Here is a 15,542-nt window from a genome sequence, read left to right as displayed (position 1 = left end):
TGTACACAGTGTGTAAGAGTGTAATTGTGCAGGTGTGTACACAGTGTGTAACAGTGTGTGTGTGTGCAGGTGTGTACACAGTATGTAACAGTGTGAGTGTGTGAAACTGTGAGTGTGTGTACACAGTGTGTAACAGTGTGTGTGCGGGTGTGTACACAGTGTGTAACAGTGTGTGTGTACACAGTGTGTAACAGTGTGTGTGTACACAGTGTGTAACAGTGTGAGTGTGTGCAGGTGTGTACACAGTGTGTAACAGTGTGTGTGTACACAGTGTGTAACAGTGTAATTGTGTGTACACAGTGTGTAACAGTGTGAGTGTGTGTACACAGTGTGTAACAGTGTGAGTGTGTGTGTACACAGTGTGTAACAGTGCAGATGTGCGGGTAACAGTGTGAGTGTGTGTAACAGTGTGAGTGTGTGTACACAGTGTGTAACAGTGTGAGTGTGTGTGTACACAGTGTGTAACAATGCAGATGTGTGGGTGTGTAACAGTGTGTGTGTGTGTGTACACAGTGTGAGTTTGTGTACACAGTGTGTAACAGTGCAGATGTGCGGGTGTGTACACAGTGTGTAACAGTGTGAGTGTGTGTACACAGTGCAGGTGTGCATAAACTGCAGGTCTGTGGGCGTGTACACAGTGTGTAACAGTGCAGGTGTGTGGGTGTGCATACAGTATGGGCATACAGGTTTGTATGCACTACAGGTGTGCGGTCAGGCGTGTCTAAACTGCAGATGTATGGGTGTGCACACACAATGCAGGTGTACAGGTAAGTGGGTTGCAGGTGTGTGGGTCTGCAAGGGTAGAGGTATGCAGTTGTTCATATAGGTCTGTAGGTGTGAGTGGGTGCAGGTGTGGAAGGGTGTGTCCCCACCTGCCTGAGCCGCTGACTGGAGAGAGGCAAGGGGTCTAGTACTCGAGGTCCCTGGGACACTCACATTATGTCCTTCAGGATGGTTAGGTAGGACTCCGTGTCTGCGCTGTACATGTCTGTGTCCAGGCCGGCCAGGTACCGGTACATGTAGGCGAAGGTCTTGAAAGGGATGCGTGCAGGTCCGCCCTCGGGGTCAGCCGTCAGGATCTGACAGATGTTCTTCATGGCTGAGTTCAGGGACTGGAACACACAGTGAGGACTGTGACCACAGAGAAGGGGCACGGCTCCCCACCCGGACTCCCAGGACCCGCTGAGTCTGTGGTCAGGGAAGATTCTGACCAGAGTTGATGTTACGGCATGGACAACTCCCAGGGAGGCCCGGAAGCTTCTTCAGAGCTGAGTGTCCAGTCCTGAGGCTCAGCTCTGTCCAGCCTGCCCATGTCCCTGCACCTGCGCACACAGCAGGCTCTGGACAGGCCTGTTTCCGGGACACACACCTTCCAGCCCTGCCGATCTTGTACTTTGCTCAGGGTCACCCTGGTTGTGTCCCGTTTCCATGAGCAGCCAGGAAGCCCATCCTTGGAGACAATCCCTCCCCCCTATGCCATCCACAGAACCTTCTGGAGGTTAGACCCTGCCCGTCTCAAGTTCTCTCCACTTGATAAAAGAGGCCCCAAACAGGTCACTGTTTGTCTCCACCTGCAAGGCCAGGCTCAGCGGCAGGAGGCCAGCGGGAGCCTGATGCATGGACAGTCCCGAGTCCCCACCCACTCTGGCCTCCTAGGCTGCGGTCAGCAGGCCTGAGTGTGGGGTCAGGGCAGCTCAGGGTAAGTAGGTGGGGGGTGGGGTGGGCACTGACCATAGCTTCGCCCTCAGCAAAAGCATGATGAGGTTTCTAGGCTCCAGGCTGCCGTCTGATAGGAGGATCTGCAGTGATTTTATATCAGGGGCCACACCTGACTGCTACTGGACCGAGCGTGATGTTTCTTATGAACTCACGTTTCCCCCAAAACACCCCACGCAACAGCTGATGCGCCCGTGCCCGAGGCCTGGGCTGGGGTTCCACTCTGCCCACAGAGCTTCACTCTATCTTCTTGGGTTGTGCCTTCAGGCTTCTGAGTGAAGGGGGACAGTGAAGGGGCAGCTGTGCTGAGTGGGGCTGTCCTGGGGCCTTGCAGCCTGCAGTGTCACTGGACGGGTGACCGGCGACTCAGTGGGGACGGAGGTGGTGATGTCATGAGCGGCATGTGGACACGGTGGTCAGTGCCCGGCAAGACCTTCACTGTGGCTGGCTGGCTCTGGCACACTCCTCCAGGTCAGAAGCTGTTTGAGGACTGGGCTTTGCTCCTGGAAGTGTTTAAGATTCTCTCTCCACGTTTTAAAGAACCAAGTGGTGACTCCCAGGCCACTTGAGCTCAGGAGGTAAAGGTGTGGCTTGCAGCATTCTCGAGCACAGGGGAGCCCCTGGCCTGCCCACAGAGACTGCAGGGGTGTCGTTGGGGATGGAACTCCACCCGAGCCCAGAGCTCTGTCTCTGGCAAGACTCTGAGGGCAGGAGTGACCTGAGTGGGTGGCAGGTGACCTCTCTCACCGTGGGGCGCCCATGACACATACTGTTCTGATGGTGTTTTTAAGGCCTGAGAATAAATGTGAGGAAGTCCCCAGAGCTCACACTTCCTGGTTAATGCACCCAGGTGTCAGTGATGCAGGTGGCCAGTCCACACAGCCTGCTGGAGGCGTCCGACCCTGCCCTCTGCGCTTGTGGAAGGTGCCCTCCCTCCTGAGCACACAGACATCTAAGGGTGGCCACACAGGGTGACCAAGAGCTGGGGCTGGCCAGCCCGCCTGCTCGTGTCCTCGGTGTGACTGTCTCTTCCGGCAACGGGTGGACAGAACACAGCGAGACTGTCCTCACAATTCCCTGCCCCTCCCTCCCTAACACGGCTCTACCCCGAGTTGCACACAGAAATTGGGTCAGAAACCCTGTTTTTCAAAATGGAGTTTCATGTTGGATCTAGTACTGACGTTTCACGGTTCCAAGTGCAGACCCGTTGCATGGGGCCGATGCCGAGCAGGCCAGCCCAGGTGTGCAGTGGGACGGCTCCGTAAGCTCTGTGGCTGATCCAAACCCACATCCACGGTGACTTAAAGGACAAGGCAGAGCTGCCCCTGGGGTTTCTAGGCTGCAAATCTTTACGGGTGATCCGCTCAGCAAACAGACCACGTAAGTGCAGGGACAGGATTCAGCCCTGACTGACCCTTTCTTAACTAAGTCCACCACTCAGTGTTCCCTGGTTCCGTCTACATGGCAGTCTCCATGCCCAGGCGCCCCATGAGGACAGTCAAGTGTTCCGGAGACTCATTCTCCATCACGTCATCCGTGATCTGTCACGGTCCACACAGCCAAAAGCCCTAACACAGTTAGCAAGGCCCAGGCAAACATGGCTCTGGTATTCTGTGAGGCTGGAAGAACTAGCTGGTGCCCACCTGCCACTGGCCACCCTGATCACAATAGAAGGTACCAGGGTAAGTGGGAGGAAAACGTCGAACAAGATTTAAATTCACAGCAAGGACCAGACTAACTGGTCTGATGGAGACTGGCGGCGCCCCCTTCAAACCTAGGGCGGAAACTGCTCCTGGAGCTCATCTTTCAGCCACATAAAGGCCAGGCTTCTCCCTCCCAGCAGAGTCCTGCTGTGGCGCTGGACACAAACACTCCACCTCCAGGCCGACCTTGCAGTTCAAACTCACCAGCGGCTCCTCCTCCGAACCCTATACAGGGTCAGAACTCACTCACAGCGCTTAACACCAGCAGTCCTCCAGCAGAGCCCGGGGAAGTACAGGCTCCTCAGAGCAGAGGACTACGCCAGATGCAAGTTCTGAAGGCAGGAAGGGGAGGAAAACTGGGTGGGCACAATCAGGAGTGGGCCAACACCCTGTGGACAACACAGCCAAAGCCTTGGAGTCCCTGGGTACCAAGTGGATCGCTGGGTGGGAAACTGATGTACTCCACAGACGTTCACCTAAACCCCACAACTTAGCTACAAAAACACGGAAGAAGCTAAAGAATGATGGTGCTTCCTTCCTTTCGGTATGGAAATGTCAGCCCTGTCACGGTGGGCCTCAGGCACCTACCCCGCCCAGAGAGCTGCATCCCAGCGCCAGGAATTTCATCCACTCCATTTGCTTCCCACACGGATCCAGCTTGACGATGGCTCTGAACTTCTCTACCGGCAGGCACAGGTTTTTCCATTTCTGTTCCAGGTCGTCCAACTCCACGAACTCCTTGTGGCTGCACTGTTTGACAGAGCACAGAGCGGGGAGGTACGTGTGGGCTTGTGGATACTCAGCTACCTAAGGGTCAGCCACGGGCTGGGAGTGGTCAGCACCGGGACGGGACGGGCACGGGGTGGGGCATGCTGTTGGCTACACACATGCTGTCTGTCAGCTGTTCTTTCTTTGATATGTAACTTATTTACGTTGTCAGTGTTGAGTGTATTCTGCAAAACAAGCCCCAATCCAGCCGTTTCCCTGCACAACTCAATGGCACAGACATCCTGCGAGCTGTGGACCCTCCTTTTCTGAGCTGCGTCTCCCCATTCAGGTCATCGCATGTAAGCTTCGAGTTGCTGTTGGCAATTGGACCCCATATTTTGTTGTTTCGTGTTGTTGAGTCGGTTCTGACTCCTAGCGACTCTGTACAGGGTTTCTGAGGAGCCGAGGGTGGGTTTGAACCACTGACCTTGCAGTTAGCAGTCAGTGCTGACCCTTCAGCACCACAGCAGGCATCCCATGTAGACTTTGAAGGAGCACAATGCTCAAGGTGGACATTGTTTACTAATCACGCTAAACCAGTGTTTACTTTTCAGGGACTATTTTGGTTTAAGGTTTAAACATGATCTCAGGGCAATAGTTTCATCTACCCTCCCTGGCTCCACAAAATAGTGAGTCCTTGAGAATTTGAAATTCTGTTTTACATCTGCCACCTTTTCTTAAGGATTTTTCTATGGAATCTTTAATCAGTAGGTTCAGTCACAGTGGCCGGGCACCATGCAATTCTTGTGGTCTCATAGCAAAGGAGGTGGTGGTTCATGGAGGTGATCACACGTTCCCGTCTGTATCCTCCACTGAGTCCTGCTCTCCTCACCCTCTTTTGTTCCAGGTGAACAGAAGCCAATTGTGCCTTTTGCTAGCTCTAAGATCCCAGGCACTACTCAGCAAAGCAACAGTGGAACCCATGTATTACATAGACTACTTGGCCAAGTCACTGGGATAGGGATGTCCCATGAACCCACGACCCAAAACTCCAAACCATGGAACCAGATCCCATGAGGTGTCTGTAACATTTTATTTCTTAAAAGAACCACGAACCAAGGATGGCACAACACCGTGAAAGGTAACTTGAGTTCGCAAACACCAGACACGTGCGCACAGACACGGGACACACAGCTCTTGGCTGTTTGACTGAGATATACACAATAAGAAAGAACTGTAGGAAATGCATGAAAACTCAACCCCTAGACACGCTACCATTAAGATGAGAGAAATCTTAGAACAGAAAGAAGAAAACCCTCACTCATTCGATCATTTTAAACAATATATGGACATCATGCGGTCCCCAGGTGGTGCCCACAGGATGCTGAACTCCTCTCTGGAAGGCTGGAAGTTCAAATCCACCCACAGGGGTCTCCAGAGAGGCCACAGGGTCAAGTCAGTGTTGTTAGTGCTACGCACTCAACTCCACCTCATAATGACCCTGTATGGGACTTCCCAGGAGCCACTGGTGGGTCTGAGCCATCAGCCTTGTAATGAATGACCCAGTGCTCACTCTACAGCACCACTAGGATCAAGTTCTTGTTGTTTAGTACCGTAGAGTCGGTTCCGACTCATAGTGACCCTGCACAGCGTTTCCGAGGCTGCAAATCTTTATGGGAGCAGAAAGCCTCATCTTTCTCCCATGGAACGGCTGGTAGTTTCCAATTGCCGACCTTGAGGTTCGCAGCCTGATTCGTAACCACTACGCTACCAGAGCTCCTTCAAGAGAGGTAGGGAAATCTTGAATTCGGGATGTCAGGGTCCCTGCACAGCTGCCTGTCAGCCCTGCAAACACGGCTCCTAAGTGCAGGCAACAGTGCCAAGCCCCCCGGCGCTCTGGGTGGGCACTGGCTGCTCGAGAGCAATCCCTAGCTTTCAGGCACATACACCCAAGAAGAACCGGCACCTCATTTCTGCACATTCTTGAAATGGTTACAAGACTCCTGAGGCCCCCCAATTCCAGCTCCCAGCATGGTTATAACATGGTATTTAGAAGTTACTCTGGCTTTCTAAGATCTAATTGCAAATTCCCCACCACTCATCTGTCAGTGTGGTGGCTTGCATGTTGCTGTGATTCTGGCAGCTATGCTACGGGTATTTTAAATATCAGCAGGGTCACCCATTGTGGACAGGTTTCAGCTGAGCTTCCAGACGAAGACAGACTAGGAAGAAGGAGAGACGGACAACTTCCAAAAATGGAGTCACTGAAAACCTTCTGACTAGCAGTGGAACACTGTCAGCACCAGAATATGGACTACTGAACCAAGATGAAGAAAAGAAAACATTGTCAGATATAGTGTCGGAAGATGAGCCCCTCAGGTTGGAAGGCACTCAGAATTAGAGTTGACCATGCTGATGTGAATGGAGTAAAACTTTCAGACAAAAAGGAAGACCCCCCAACGAGACGGACTGGCCAAGTGGCAGCATCGATGGACTCAAGCGTGGCAACAGTAGTGAGGTTGGCCTAGGATCGGGCAGTGTTTCGTTCTGCTGTGCATAAGGTCGCTATGGGTCAGTTCCGACTCGATGGTACCTAACAACAACAACAATAGCAAAATGAACGATTTTCATGTCAAGTTCTTTCATCAGACAGGATGTGGGATCTGAGTACTCCTCTGGGGACGTCAGTGGAGGCCTCACACGGGACTTGTACGGGGCTCTCACAGCAACATCGAGTTGATGGGTGGGAGGCGGGTCAGCTGTGGATGCAGCCTATACCTGCTTGTGAAGCACCTTCAGGAGTCCTTGCGTCAGGCCTGTGTCTGTCTTCTGGGTGGCCACGGGCATCTCAAGTCTGTCTTTCACAGGAAGAGGGTCCCCTCGGGACAGAGCTGAAAAATAGCTAACAACAGTGGCAGTTGAGCGAGGGCCTCGTGCATTCCACGCCTTCGGGCTGCCCCACCCTCAGGCACGGTCCCTGAGATTTCAGTCCAATGATCCTATTGCAGGCCCCTGCCCTCTAGAGCTGTAAGTAAATCAGTCAATCTGTGCTGTAAAAACGTTCCCTCTACATTCATGGGGTCCTGACACATTCAGTGGCGCTCTTGGCCAGGGAGGGAGGGTTCTCAGGGGCATTAATGAGTAGCCAGGCCTGTGGATGGTCCTGGAAGATGTACTTTTCAGGGCCCATGTGCTTGTGAATCACACACCAGGCTCTTCAGGGGGATTCTTGGAACCAGACAGCACCAGCCAAGAGGATTGTCAGATGCTGTTCTGGGCTGTCGTTGGTAGTGGGTCAGAGAGACACTTTCAGGAAGAGGGTCCATCCCCAAGAAGGGCCTGTCCCTGGAGGCACTGGGGGCTGATCCCTCAGGAAGGGGGCCCATCCTCAGTAGCTGTCTGTCCTCGGGGCCAGTAGGGGTCCATCCCAGGAAGGTTGCCCATCCCTGGGAGTAGCGGGGGTGGGGGAGGAGTGGGCCTGGTTCCCTAGGAGGGGCCTGTCTTCCAGCAGTGGGGTTTGATCCCAGGAAAGGGGCTGACTTCTGGGTAGTGGGGGCAGCCCGCTGGCCCTGCGCTCACCCCGCTGACCACTGCAGCACATCTGCTGGCTGAGTGCGGATGGCTGCCTTGGTGAACTGCTTCAGGATGTCCGGCAGCTCCGGGGGTATATGGATCTGCTGTGCGCAGAACATCGTATCGGGAAGCGGCATGGAGGCAGCCAAAGGGGTAGGAGCAGCCTGGGAGAATGGCGGTGGCTGCGGGGGTAGGGCGGGCCGTCAACCCCCGCTCCAACCACCCCTGGTTTGGGGCTGGGCAAGGAAGGGGTCAGGGGTAGAAGTTCGGGGCCCGGCGTCCCTCCTTCCTGAGTTTGGGGTTAAGGTACCGAGAAGAGGTTTGGGGCACCGGTGTCACGCCTACCCGGGTTTGGGGTCGGGGTCTGGGAGGGCTTGGGGGCCTTGGGGGCCTTGGCGACCCTCACTGGGTTTGGGATCTGGGTGCGGCGATGAGCTCCGGGTCAGCATTCTCCCTCTTTGGGTTTGGCGTCGGGGTACCAAGAAGAGGTTCAGGGCCTGGCGACCTTCCTCGGGTTTGGGGCTGGAGTCCGGGCACGAGCTCGGGGTCCCCCTCCCGTATTTGGAGTAGGGTACCGGGACAGGCTCGAGATGACTGGAGATCTCACCAGCTACTCCTCCGGCTCTTCGGCGAATGTGGACCAACGGCCTCTCGAGTGACACCCCGAAGACAGCCAGGGACCTCGCAAGTCGGTATCCCGGCAACCAGGACGCGTGCGGGTCCCCCGCCTCCAGCACTGCGCAGGCGCACACAGTCGTGGAGGGAATGCGGCGCACGCGCACGAGCCTAGCACAGCCAGGGACGGGACGCGCAGGCGTACTCACTCTGCTCGGGCTGCGAGGTGCCGTAAGAGGCGCTCGCTGGTGAAGTGAGACTCCGCGAATGGTGGCGTTTGTTGGCCGGAGCTGCCGACTGGACGCCCCTCGTCTCCGCTGTCCGGTGAGCGCTTCGGACTCGTGAACTCAACACCCCTGTGAAGCCACGCTTGGATTCTCACTCCACTCACAGGCCGGAGTAGCGGGGAGCGTGCCGGCCAGTGATGCACCCAGACCTTCCGTGGGCCAGTCCATGCTGCGCGCGCATCCCCCATCACCTCCCTAGTGCACATACGTGTTGTTGATGTTAAGTGCCATGGTTCGGTTCCGATACACCAGGACTCCGTGAACACACACGTTAGTGCGCCACATGCACACCCACAATGCAGACCCCCAAAACGCACCCAGTGTAGTTAGGAGTTGTCCATTCGGCCTGACTCACAGCAACCCAATGCACTATAGAATGAAACACGGCTGATCCTACACTACCCTCCCAAGTCAATCTAGCTCACTGGGGGTCTTCCTCTTTTTTTGCTGATCATCTACCAAAAATAAGGAGTCCTGGCGTGGCACTGGGGGCTAATGCGTCAGACTGCAAAGTCGTTTGAACTGCAAGGTCGGTGGTTCAAGCTCACCAGCTGCTCCTTGGAAACTCTATACAGGGTCACTATGGGTCAGAATCGACTCAACGGCACTTAACAACAACAACAACAACCAACTAGTCTCCTGGGACTAGTCCCTCCTGACAGCATAGCTAAAGTACTTGAGCCAAAGCCTCGCCATCCTCACATTACGAAACATTCTAACTGTACTTAGTCCAACAAAGGTTTGTTCCTCCAACACCGTAACTATAATGCATCGATTCTTCTACCGTCTTCATTATCCAACTTTTACAAGCGTATAAACTGTTGAAAATACCAGGGCTTGGGTCAGGCGCACCTTAGTCTTCAAATTGATCTCTCTGCTCTGGAACATTTTTAAGAGGTTTTGTGCAGTCGATTTGCCTAATACAATACATCCTTTGATTTCTTGACTGCTGCTTCCGTGAGCATTATTGTAGATCCAACTAAAGTTACATCCTTGACAACTTCAATCTTTTCTCCATTTATTATGAGGCTGTTTTTTGGCCCCGTTGTGAGGATTTTTGTTTTCTTTGCATTGAATTGTCATCTGTACTGAAGGCTGTATGTAGTCTTCCATCTTCACAGGTAGTTCAGAAGTGGGATCGGGTTTTGTGTCCACTTGACTGGACCAGGATTCTCAGTGGTTTGGTAGTTGAGATGTGCTTATCCCCATGGGGAGCTGATACAGGCATAGTTAACTCTATGATGATTGGGTTCTGAGCAGCCAATCAATCGGGAGGATGTTTCCCAATATAATGTGCATGGCTTTTTCTGCTGGGGGCGGCGGGGGGGGGGGGGGGAGCCTGGGAGTCTACAGTTAAGAGCAATTTCATTGATAGCGACTTCTTTTTATATGTTTTTTGTTGTTGTTACGTGCCGTGGAGTCGTCCCAACTCATAGCCACCCTGCATAGGGCTTCCAAGGCTATAAATCTTTACGGAACCAGAAAGCCTCGTCTTTCTTCCGCGGAACAGCTGGTAGTTTTGAACTGCTGACCCTGACGTTAGCAGCCCAATTCAATTCGTAACCACTAGTTTGGCTTCTCTAGAGAATCTGGCCTAAGACAACAAGCAAGGGTGTGTCATCTGCATGTCACAGGTTGTTAATTAGCTTCTAATGAGTTGCAGGTCAACGGGTTAATGTGCTGGACTGCAAGGTAGGTTTGAACTCCAAGGTTGGCGGCTCAAGCTCACCAGCCACTCCTCGGAAATCCTATACACCGTTGCTATGAGTCAGAACCAACTTGACACTTAACAACCACAATTATGCATACATCCTCCAGTCAAACACAGTTTTCCAAAGTCACAGCCGTGACAAGAAGAGCATCAGTAGGGACGCTGAGGCTGTACTTACTGTGACCAGGAAGATCTTTGGGGTGAATTGATGATGCCCCTCTTACTCTTAGCTGGTCTAGCACAAAGTCTGGCCTGCCTGGGGACAGCACTGTGGACAAGGAGGAAGGAGGACCACAGCCTAAGATGACAAAGCTGCTGACTGCCTGTCGCAACTTGTGAGTCATGGTCCAGCTCACGTGGAACACCACACAATCAGAACTCAACAGCTCTATGCTGACCTGGAAGAGGCCCCGGGACCCACAGTGGAGAGACGTGTCCTGAGGACCACCTGGTCCTGCGGGTGCATTGCTTATACGTTGTGCGTTGGAGACTGGGATAGGCTTCGAGGGTTCATCATTTCCTTTACAGATTCTTTTGATTCTGAAGGTGTTTATTGACCTACTCAGCACTGCTAGATAGATAACATCGGGTTGACTGCACCCCACGGTTACCCTGTGTACAACAGGATGAAATACTGCCCAGTCCAGTGCTGTGGACATTGTGCCTGTCCGTCTCCTTGAGAATCTGCTTCATCTTCACTGACTCTCGACATCACCAACTAGGCCGGCCTTCCTCAGGGACCAAGCTGTCCTGATGATGAATCGGAAGAAGTGGGTTGGACAAGGTTCCGTTGTGATTCTGAGTGTGATGGTTCATGTTAGATGTACATTTGGCTAGGCCATGATTCTCGGTACTAAGGAATATTGGTCCCTTTTCCATCTAATCTAAGGGGAGTTTCCTCAGAGAGGTGGCCTGCAGCCAGTAAATCTGGACAATTTGGTAAGCACTGCCCTCTCTGGATCCAGCATCTTCCTCGTCATCCTCTGACTTCTGGGTCTCGGGATGTGAGCCAACAACCTGCTGCCAGACCTGTTGAGTGTGGGCCCAGCAGCCCCTGCGACCACATGAATCAGGAGGAGCCGTGACCTGACACCTGACCCACGAATTTGGGACTTGCCAGTGCATGTGTGTGAGCAGTTCCCTTGAAATAAATCTCTATGTGTATGCACAAAGTGTGATGCTGTTGGACGAGCACTTGGCCACAAGGTTGGTGGTTCAAACTCAGCAGATGCTCCTCGGAAATCCTATACAGGGTTGCTGTGGGTCAGAACTGATTTTATGGCACCTAACAACATCCTCATGAACATACACACATCACTGTATTTGCTCCTCTAAAGAATCCAGCCGAAGGCAGTATGGCTTCTAGTGCCACAGCAATATCCCAGTTCCCACAGTACCACTGACGGAGGGTGGTAGCAATACAGACACGTGCCACGTATGTCCTGCGGGCGGGTCTGTGTTCAGGAAACAGTATAAAATACAATAAAAATCCACCTCCGGAGCTTACATCCCAGGGGGAACCCTGTAAATAAAAAAACTGGATAAACCCCAATAAACAAGGATTGAAAGGGGGACTGGGGGGCGGAGGGGGGGACACATGGGGGCCTGCCCACGAGGGCCACAGAACTGCTGGCTAGGTGACAGGATCCTCCCAAGAGGGTGAGGTGACAGGAGGCCTAGTTGGGTGATGGGTCCTGGCTAGGTGACAGCTTCCTTTTGAATGTTTAAGGGGAAGCAGTGGGTGAGGGCATCGCTCCACACAGACACTCACCTGGGAGGTGACTGAATTCTAGTGATGGGGAAAGGGGCCACCGAGCAGGCTCCTGGGGGCTCCACCGAAAGTTCTGAGTGGGAGTAAGGCTGAGGGGACAAGGCACAGGGACTTGGTGGTCAAACTAGTCGGGATCCCTTTGTGCCCCCAGAACATCTTTTTCTTAGAGAAATAAATGTCCTGCCCCCTCCCCCGATGCTGACTAATGGATTGCTGTCATTTCCAAAACAACACAAACAGACTCAGACAACAAGGCTGCAGCTGGCGTCCACTTTATTCCGTTCCCTCAATTCCCGAGGCCACACACGACCACACAGGAGAAGGGTCCCAGCAGATGTGTGTCCAGCAAGCTTCCGCTCAGGACAGGTGTGAAAAGTCCTATGTGGTCGCCATTGGGGACTCTTCCAAACAGCAGTCAGCTGTGATGCTGTGGGTCGTGGTGACACAAGGTGGCACTTAGCCCAGTGGCAGCCTGGCCCAGGATGCAGAGACACTTGCGGAGTTTAATTGTCCGAGTTCTGACGCTGGCCCTGCGTCCTGAGTGCATACACCATGTGGGAGAGTCATTGGCCTGTGGTCAAGCTGAACTGGAGAGACGCTCCTGCCGGAAGGTGATGCCTCCCTTCAGTCCCTCTCCGCTGTCAGCGCCCACCTCGCCCTCTGCCACCATCGGATGCTGCTTGTAGGAATGTGGCCTCAGACACCACGGGTGGGTGGGGGAGCCCGTGACGGTCACCACAGCTCAGCCTCACACCAGCGGGGGACACAGGTGCATCTGCTGTGAGATGGAGGCTCCCAACAGCTACTGGGAGAGAGGCCTCTGTAATGTGGTGCCTACCTACCCACCTCCTGTTCAGAGATGAATTTGTCCCAGTGGTTGGATACTGAGATCTGCACACTGGAGACTTCACACAGCAGCCTTGTGACCTCAAGCTACGGACCCAGTTTAGTGACGGTGTTCTCCAGATGAGAACCTCCCCACATGCACCAGGACATGTGGCTCTGTCTTTCACAGAACTCACTGAGCCTGTCTGCAAGCGAATCAGAAAGTCCTGCTACTTGGGTTCCAGCTCAGACATCCACAGATTGATTCCAAACAAGAAGGGTTTCATTATGTCTCTGTGCTCAGTGGATGTCTCAGTAACACAGCTGTCTTAGTCTCAGTCTCCTGACCTGTAGTTACGAGCAGCCCAGCTTGGTATCCACTGCACTACCAGGGTTCCTTCTTGTTAGGAAGTCTTCAAAAATGTCCAATCAAAACTGGGTTCCCAGAGGATCTGCTGGGTCAGTTCAAGGCAGAGAAGTCAGCCCAGAAAGTAATTAAAAGTATTGTTTTTTGGTTCCAAAGGGGTCTTCTTGATATATTTTCTTGAAGGACACAGGATGATCACAGAGACTTATTAGGAAGAAGTTTTGAAAAAGCAGAAAAATTTCTTGGTGCATCAAAGGTCAATCAATAGTGTTGAGCCAAGGACTTGCTTCTATCTGGACAATTCTTCAAGGATAGCAAGGTTGTCCTGGGTGACTTTCATTAGGAACCTTTTCCCCATCTACCCTACAGACCTGATTTTGCCTCGTCAGATATTTTTGTTTCCCAAACAAAGGACATTTCAAAAGAACAAGATTTGAATCCCCTGAGGATACACAGTGTAACTTGAAGAGCACAGACGTCTCCAGGGAAGGGTTGTGAGATGGAAACACCCCGTCAGAAGTGTGGAGACTCAGGTGGAGGACAGATACGTAAACAACAGCTTCACATGTTCATAGTGTAAGATGTCCATGGTTTGGCAGCAATACTTTTTGACTTCTCGTGGCCAAGAGAAAGAGCGCCGGGTGCTAGGATCACACTGCCCCGTGCACCCAGCTCCTGTATCGATAGTGGTGCGTTCAGAGGGGTTAAGAGTCCAGGAAGTGCTTATTGCCTGGGCAAAAGTTGTTGGTATAGAAACAAACCAGGAGGGTTTAGGTTTGTCTGACTTTCATAAAACACCACCATTGAGGCTGAAGTCTATGGATTTTAATACTCTATGGAAATTCTCGTAGGGTTTCTGTAGCCCTGGGGAAACGTCTCAGTTACTATTCCAAAGCAAAGCCTACCTACTTACACCACCAGGCAAGGTTGGCTTCAGTGCACACGCTCCTATCTACCTGTGAGGCTGGGCGCCTTGTGCTAAGGAATGACCAGTCCTCCATGTCGAGGTCTCAGAGATGTCCAGCATGTTCCCAGTGACACCCCCACGAGCCGCCCCCCCACCCACTCCTATGACAAATCCTGGCTCTGCCAACTTCCTTCCGCACAAAGGAAATGGAAGTGGTTTGATTTACACTTTTATTCTGTAAACGAAAGCTTTGGAAACGTTGGGGTTCACGGATGGAACATCGGGGGCATGTGCTTGCTCATCCTCACGCGGTGCTGCAGGGCCGCTGCCACGAAGGCGACGAGACAGCTGGGGGAGGGCGCCCGTGAGCCGCTCCGCTGGCCGGATGTGGCTTTCTTCCGACGTGTGGACACGCCCTCACAGCACTGAACGCCCGACTCCCAAGGCTGATCTCACAAGAATATTAAATTATCAAAATTAACAAGAATTTCCTCACCTAGCACAAGGTACTCTACAGTATTACAAACACAGACTCGGAAAAAATCAGGCAGTAGAAAATGTACAACAACTTTGGTGTTATACAAAACAACTTCCCGAAACCACTGAGGGTGAAGCGAGAGGTGGTGCTCCTCGTGCGGAGGGGCCCCCAGAGATGCAGGCGCCCACAGGAAGGGCTGCCGGTGCCAGCGATGGGCAAGCCTGCTGGGCACGGTGCTTGGCACACTCCTGTCAGGATCACAGCGGGTCCACGTAAAGTGACAACTAGATTTAATAAATTAATGCACACTGTGGAGGTGTACACGCATGTCTGCTGGGCCGCGGTCTCCAGCGTCAGGAGCCTCTATGTACACGGTGACAAACCGCGATAACAGTGCGTCCCAGGGTGGGCTGGCATGAGGAGGTACGGGCGCGAGGCCGCTCCTGGTGCTGAGAGGACTCGTCCGAGACGCAGAACTGAGATGCTGGGGTCTCCACACAGAGAAGTCCACAGGAGAGGGCACGGTGAGGTCCAGGTGGGGGCTGGGAGCTGGAGCCAGCGCTCTATTCCTGGGAGGCTGCTGGGGGCGGCCCGGCGCCTGCCTTGCCCGACTTCCGCTCGTAGTTCACTAGGCGCTGCCCCACGAGATACCTGGGGAGACGGGGAGGTTACCAAGGGGTACGCATACATTCGGAAGAGCGGGCAGTCACAGGGCCTTGTGGAAAGTGGGGACGGTGCACCGAGGGGGAACTCTGGGACACCCCGGCACAACTGAGGGGACAATTGAGGGGAGAGGGTGATGAGGTGGAGTAACTCCTCAGAGTTCATCTACCCTGGAATGAGGCTCAGGAGCTCAGGTCCCCGGAGTAGGAGAGACGCAG

At 53.4% G+C, this 15,542-nt stretch overlaps 2 protein-coding genes across 2 annotated transcripts in view; both read right to left on the bottom strand.

Annotated features, from left to right (window-relative positions):
- ROPN1L (rhophilin associated tail protein 1-like) overlaps positions 1–7,837 on the bottom strand; it is an 11,308-nt gene extending 3,471 nt beyond the window's left edge. The window contains 4 exon segments of the mRNA XM_006876900.1: positions 937–1,112; positions 4,008–4,169; positions 6,906–7,029; positions 7,707–7,837. Of these exon segments, the coding sequence (XP_006876962.1) occupies positions 937–1,112; positions 4,008–4,169; positions 6,906–7,029; positions 7,707–7,837 (593 nt within the window).
- Positions 7,838–15,224: 7,387 nt separating this feature from the next.
- The window catches only part of MARCH6 (membrane-associated ring finger (C3HC4) 6, E3 ubiquitin protein ligase), an 87,004-nt gene continuing 86,686 nt past the window's right edge, over positions 15,225–15,542 (bottom strand). Inside the window, exon 28 of the mRNA XM_006876899.1 lies at positions 15,225–15,312. Within this exon, the coding sequence (XP_006876961.1) occupies positions 15,225–15,312 (88 nt within the window). The remainder of the gene's footprint in view (positions 15,313–15,542) is intronic.

This window comes from Chrysochloris asiatica, unplaced genomic scaffold (assembly GCF_000296735.1).
Source record: "Chrysochloris asiatica unplaced genomic scaffold, ChrAsi1.0 scaffold00424, whole genome shotgun sequence".
In the NCBI taxonomy this organism is placed as follows: domain Eukaryota; kingdom Metazoa; phylum Chordata; class Mammalia; order Afrosoricida; family Chrysochloridae; genus Chrysochloris; species Chrysochloris asiatica.
Note: the sequence above shows the minus strand (reverse complement) of the source record. Positions and strands in the feature narration are given on the sequence as shown.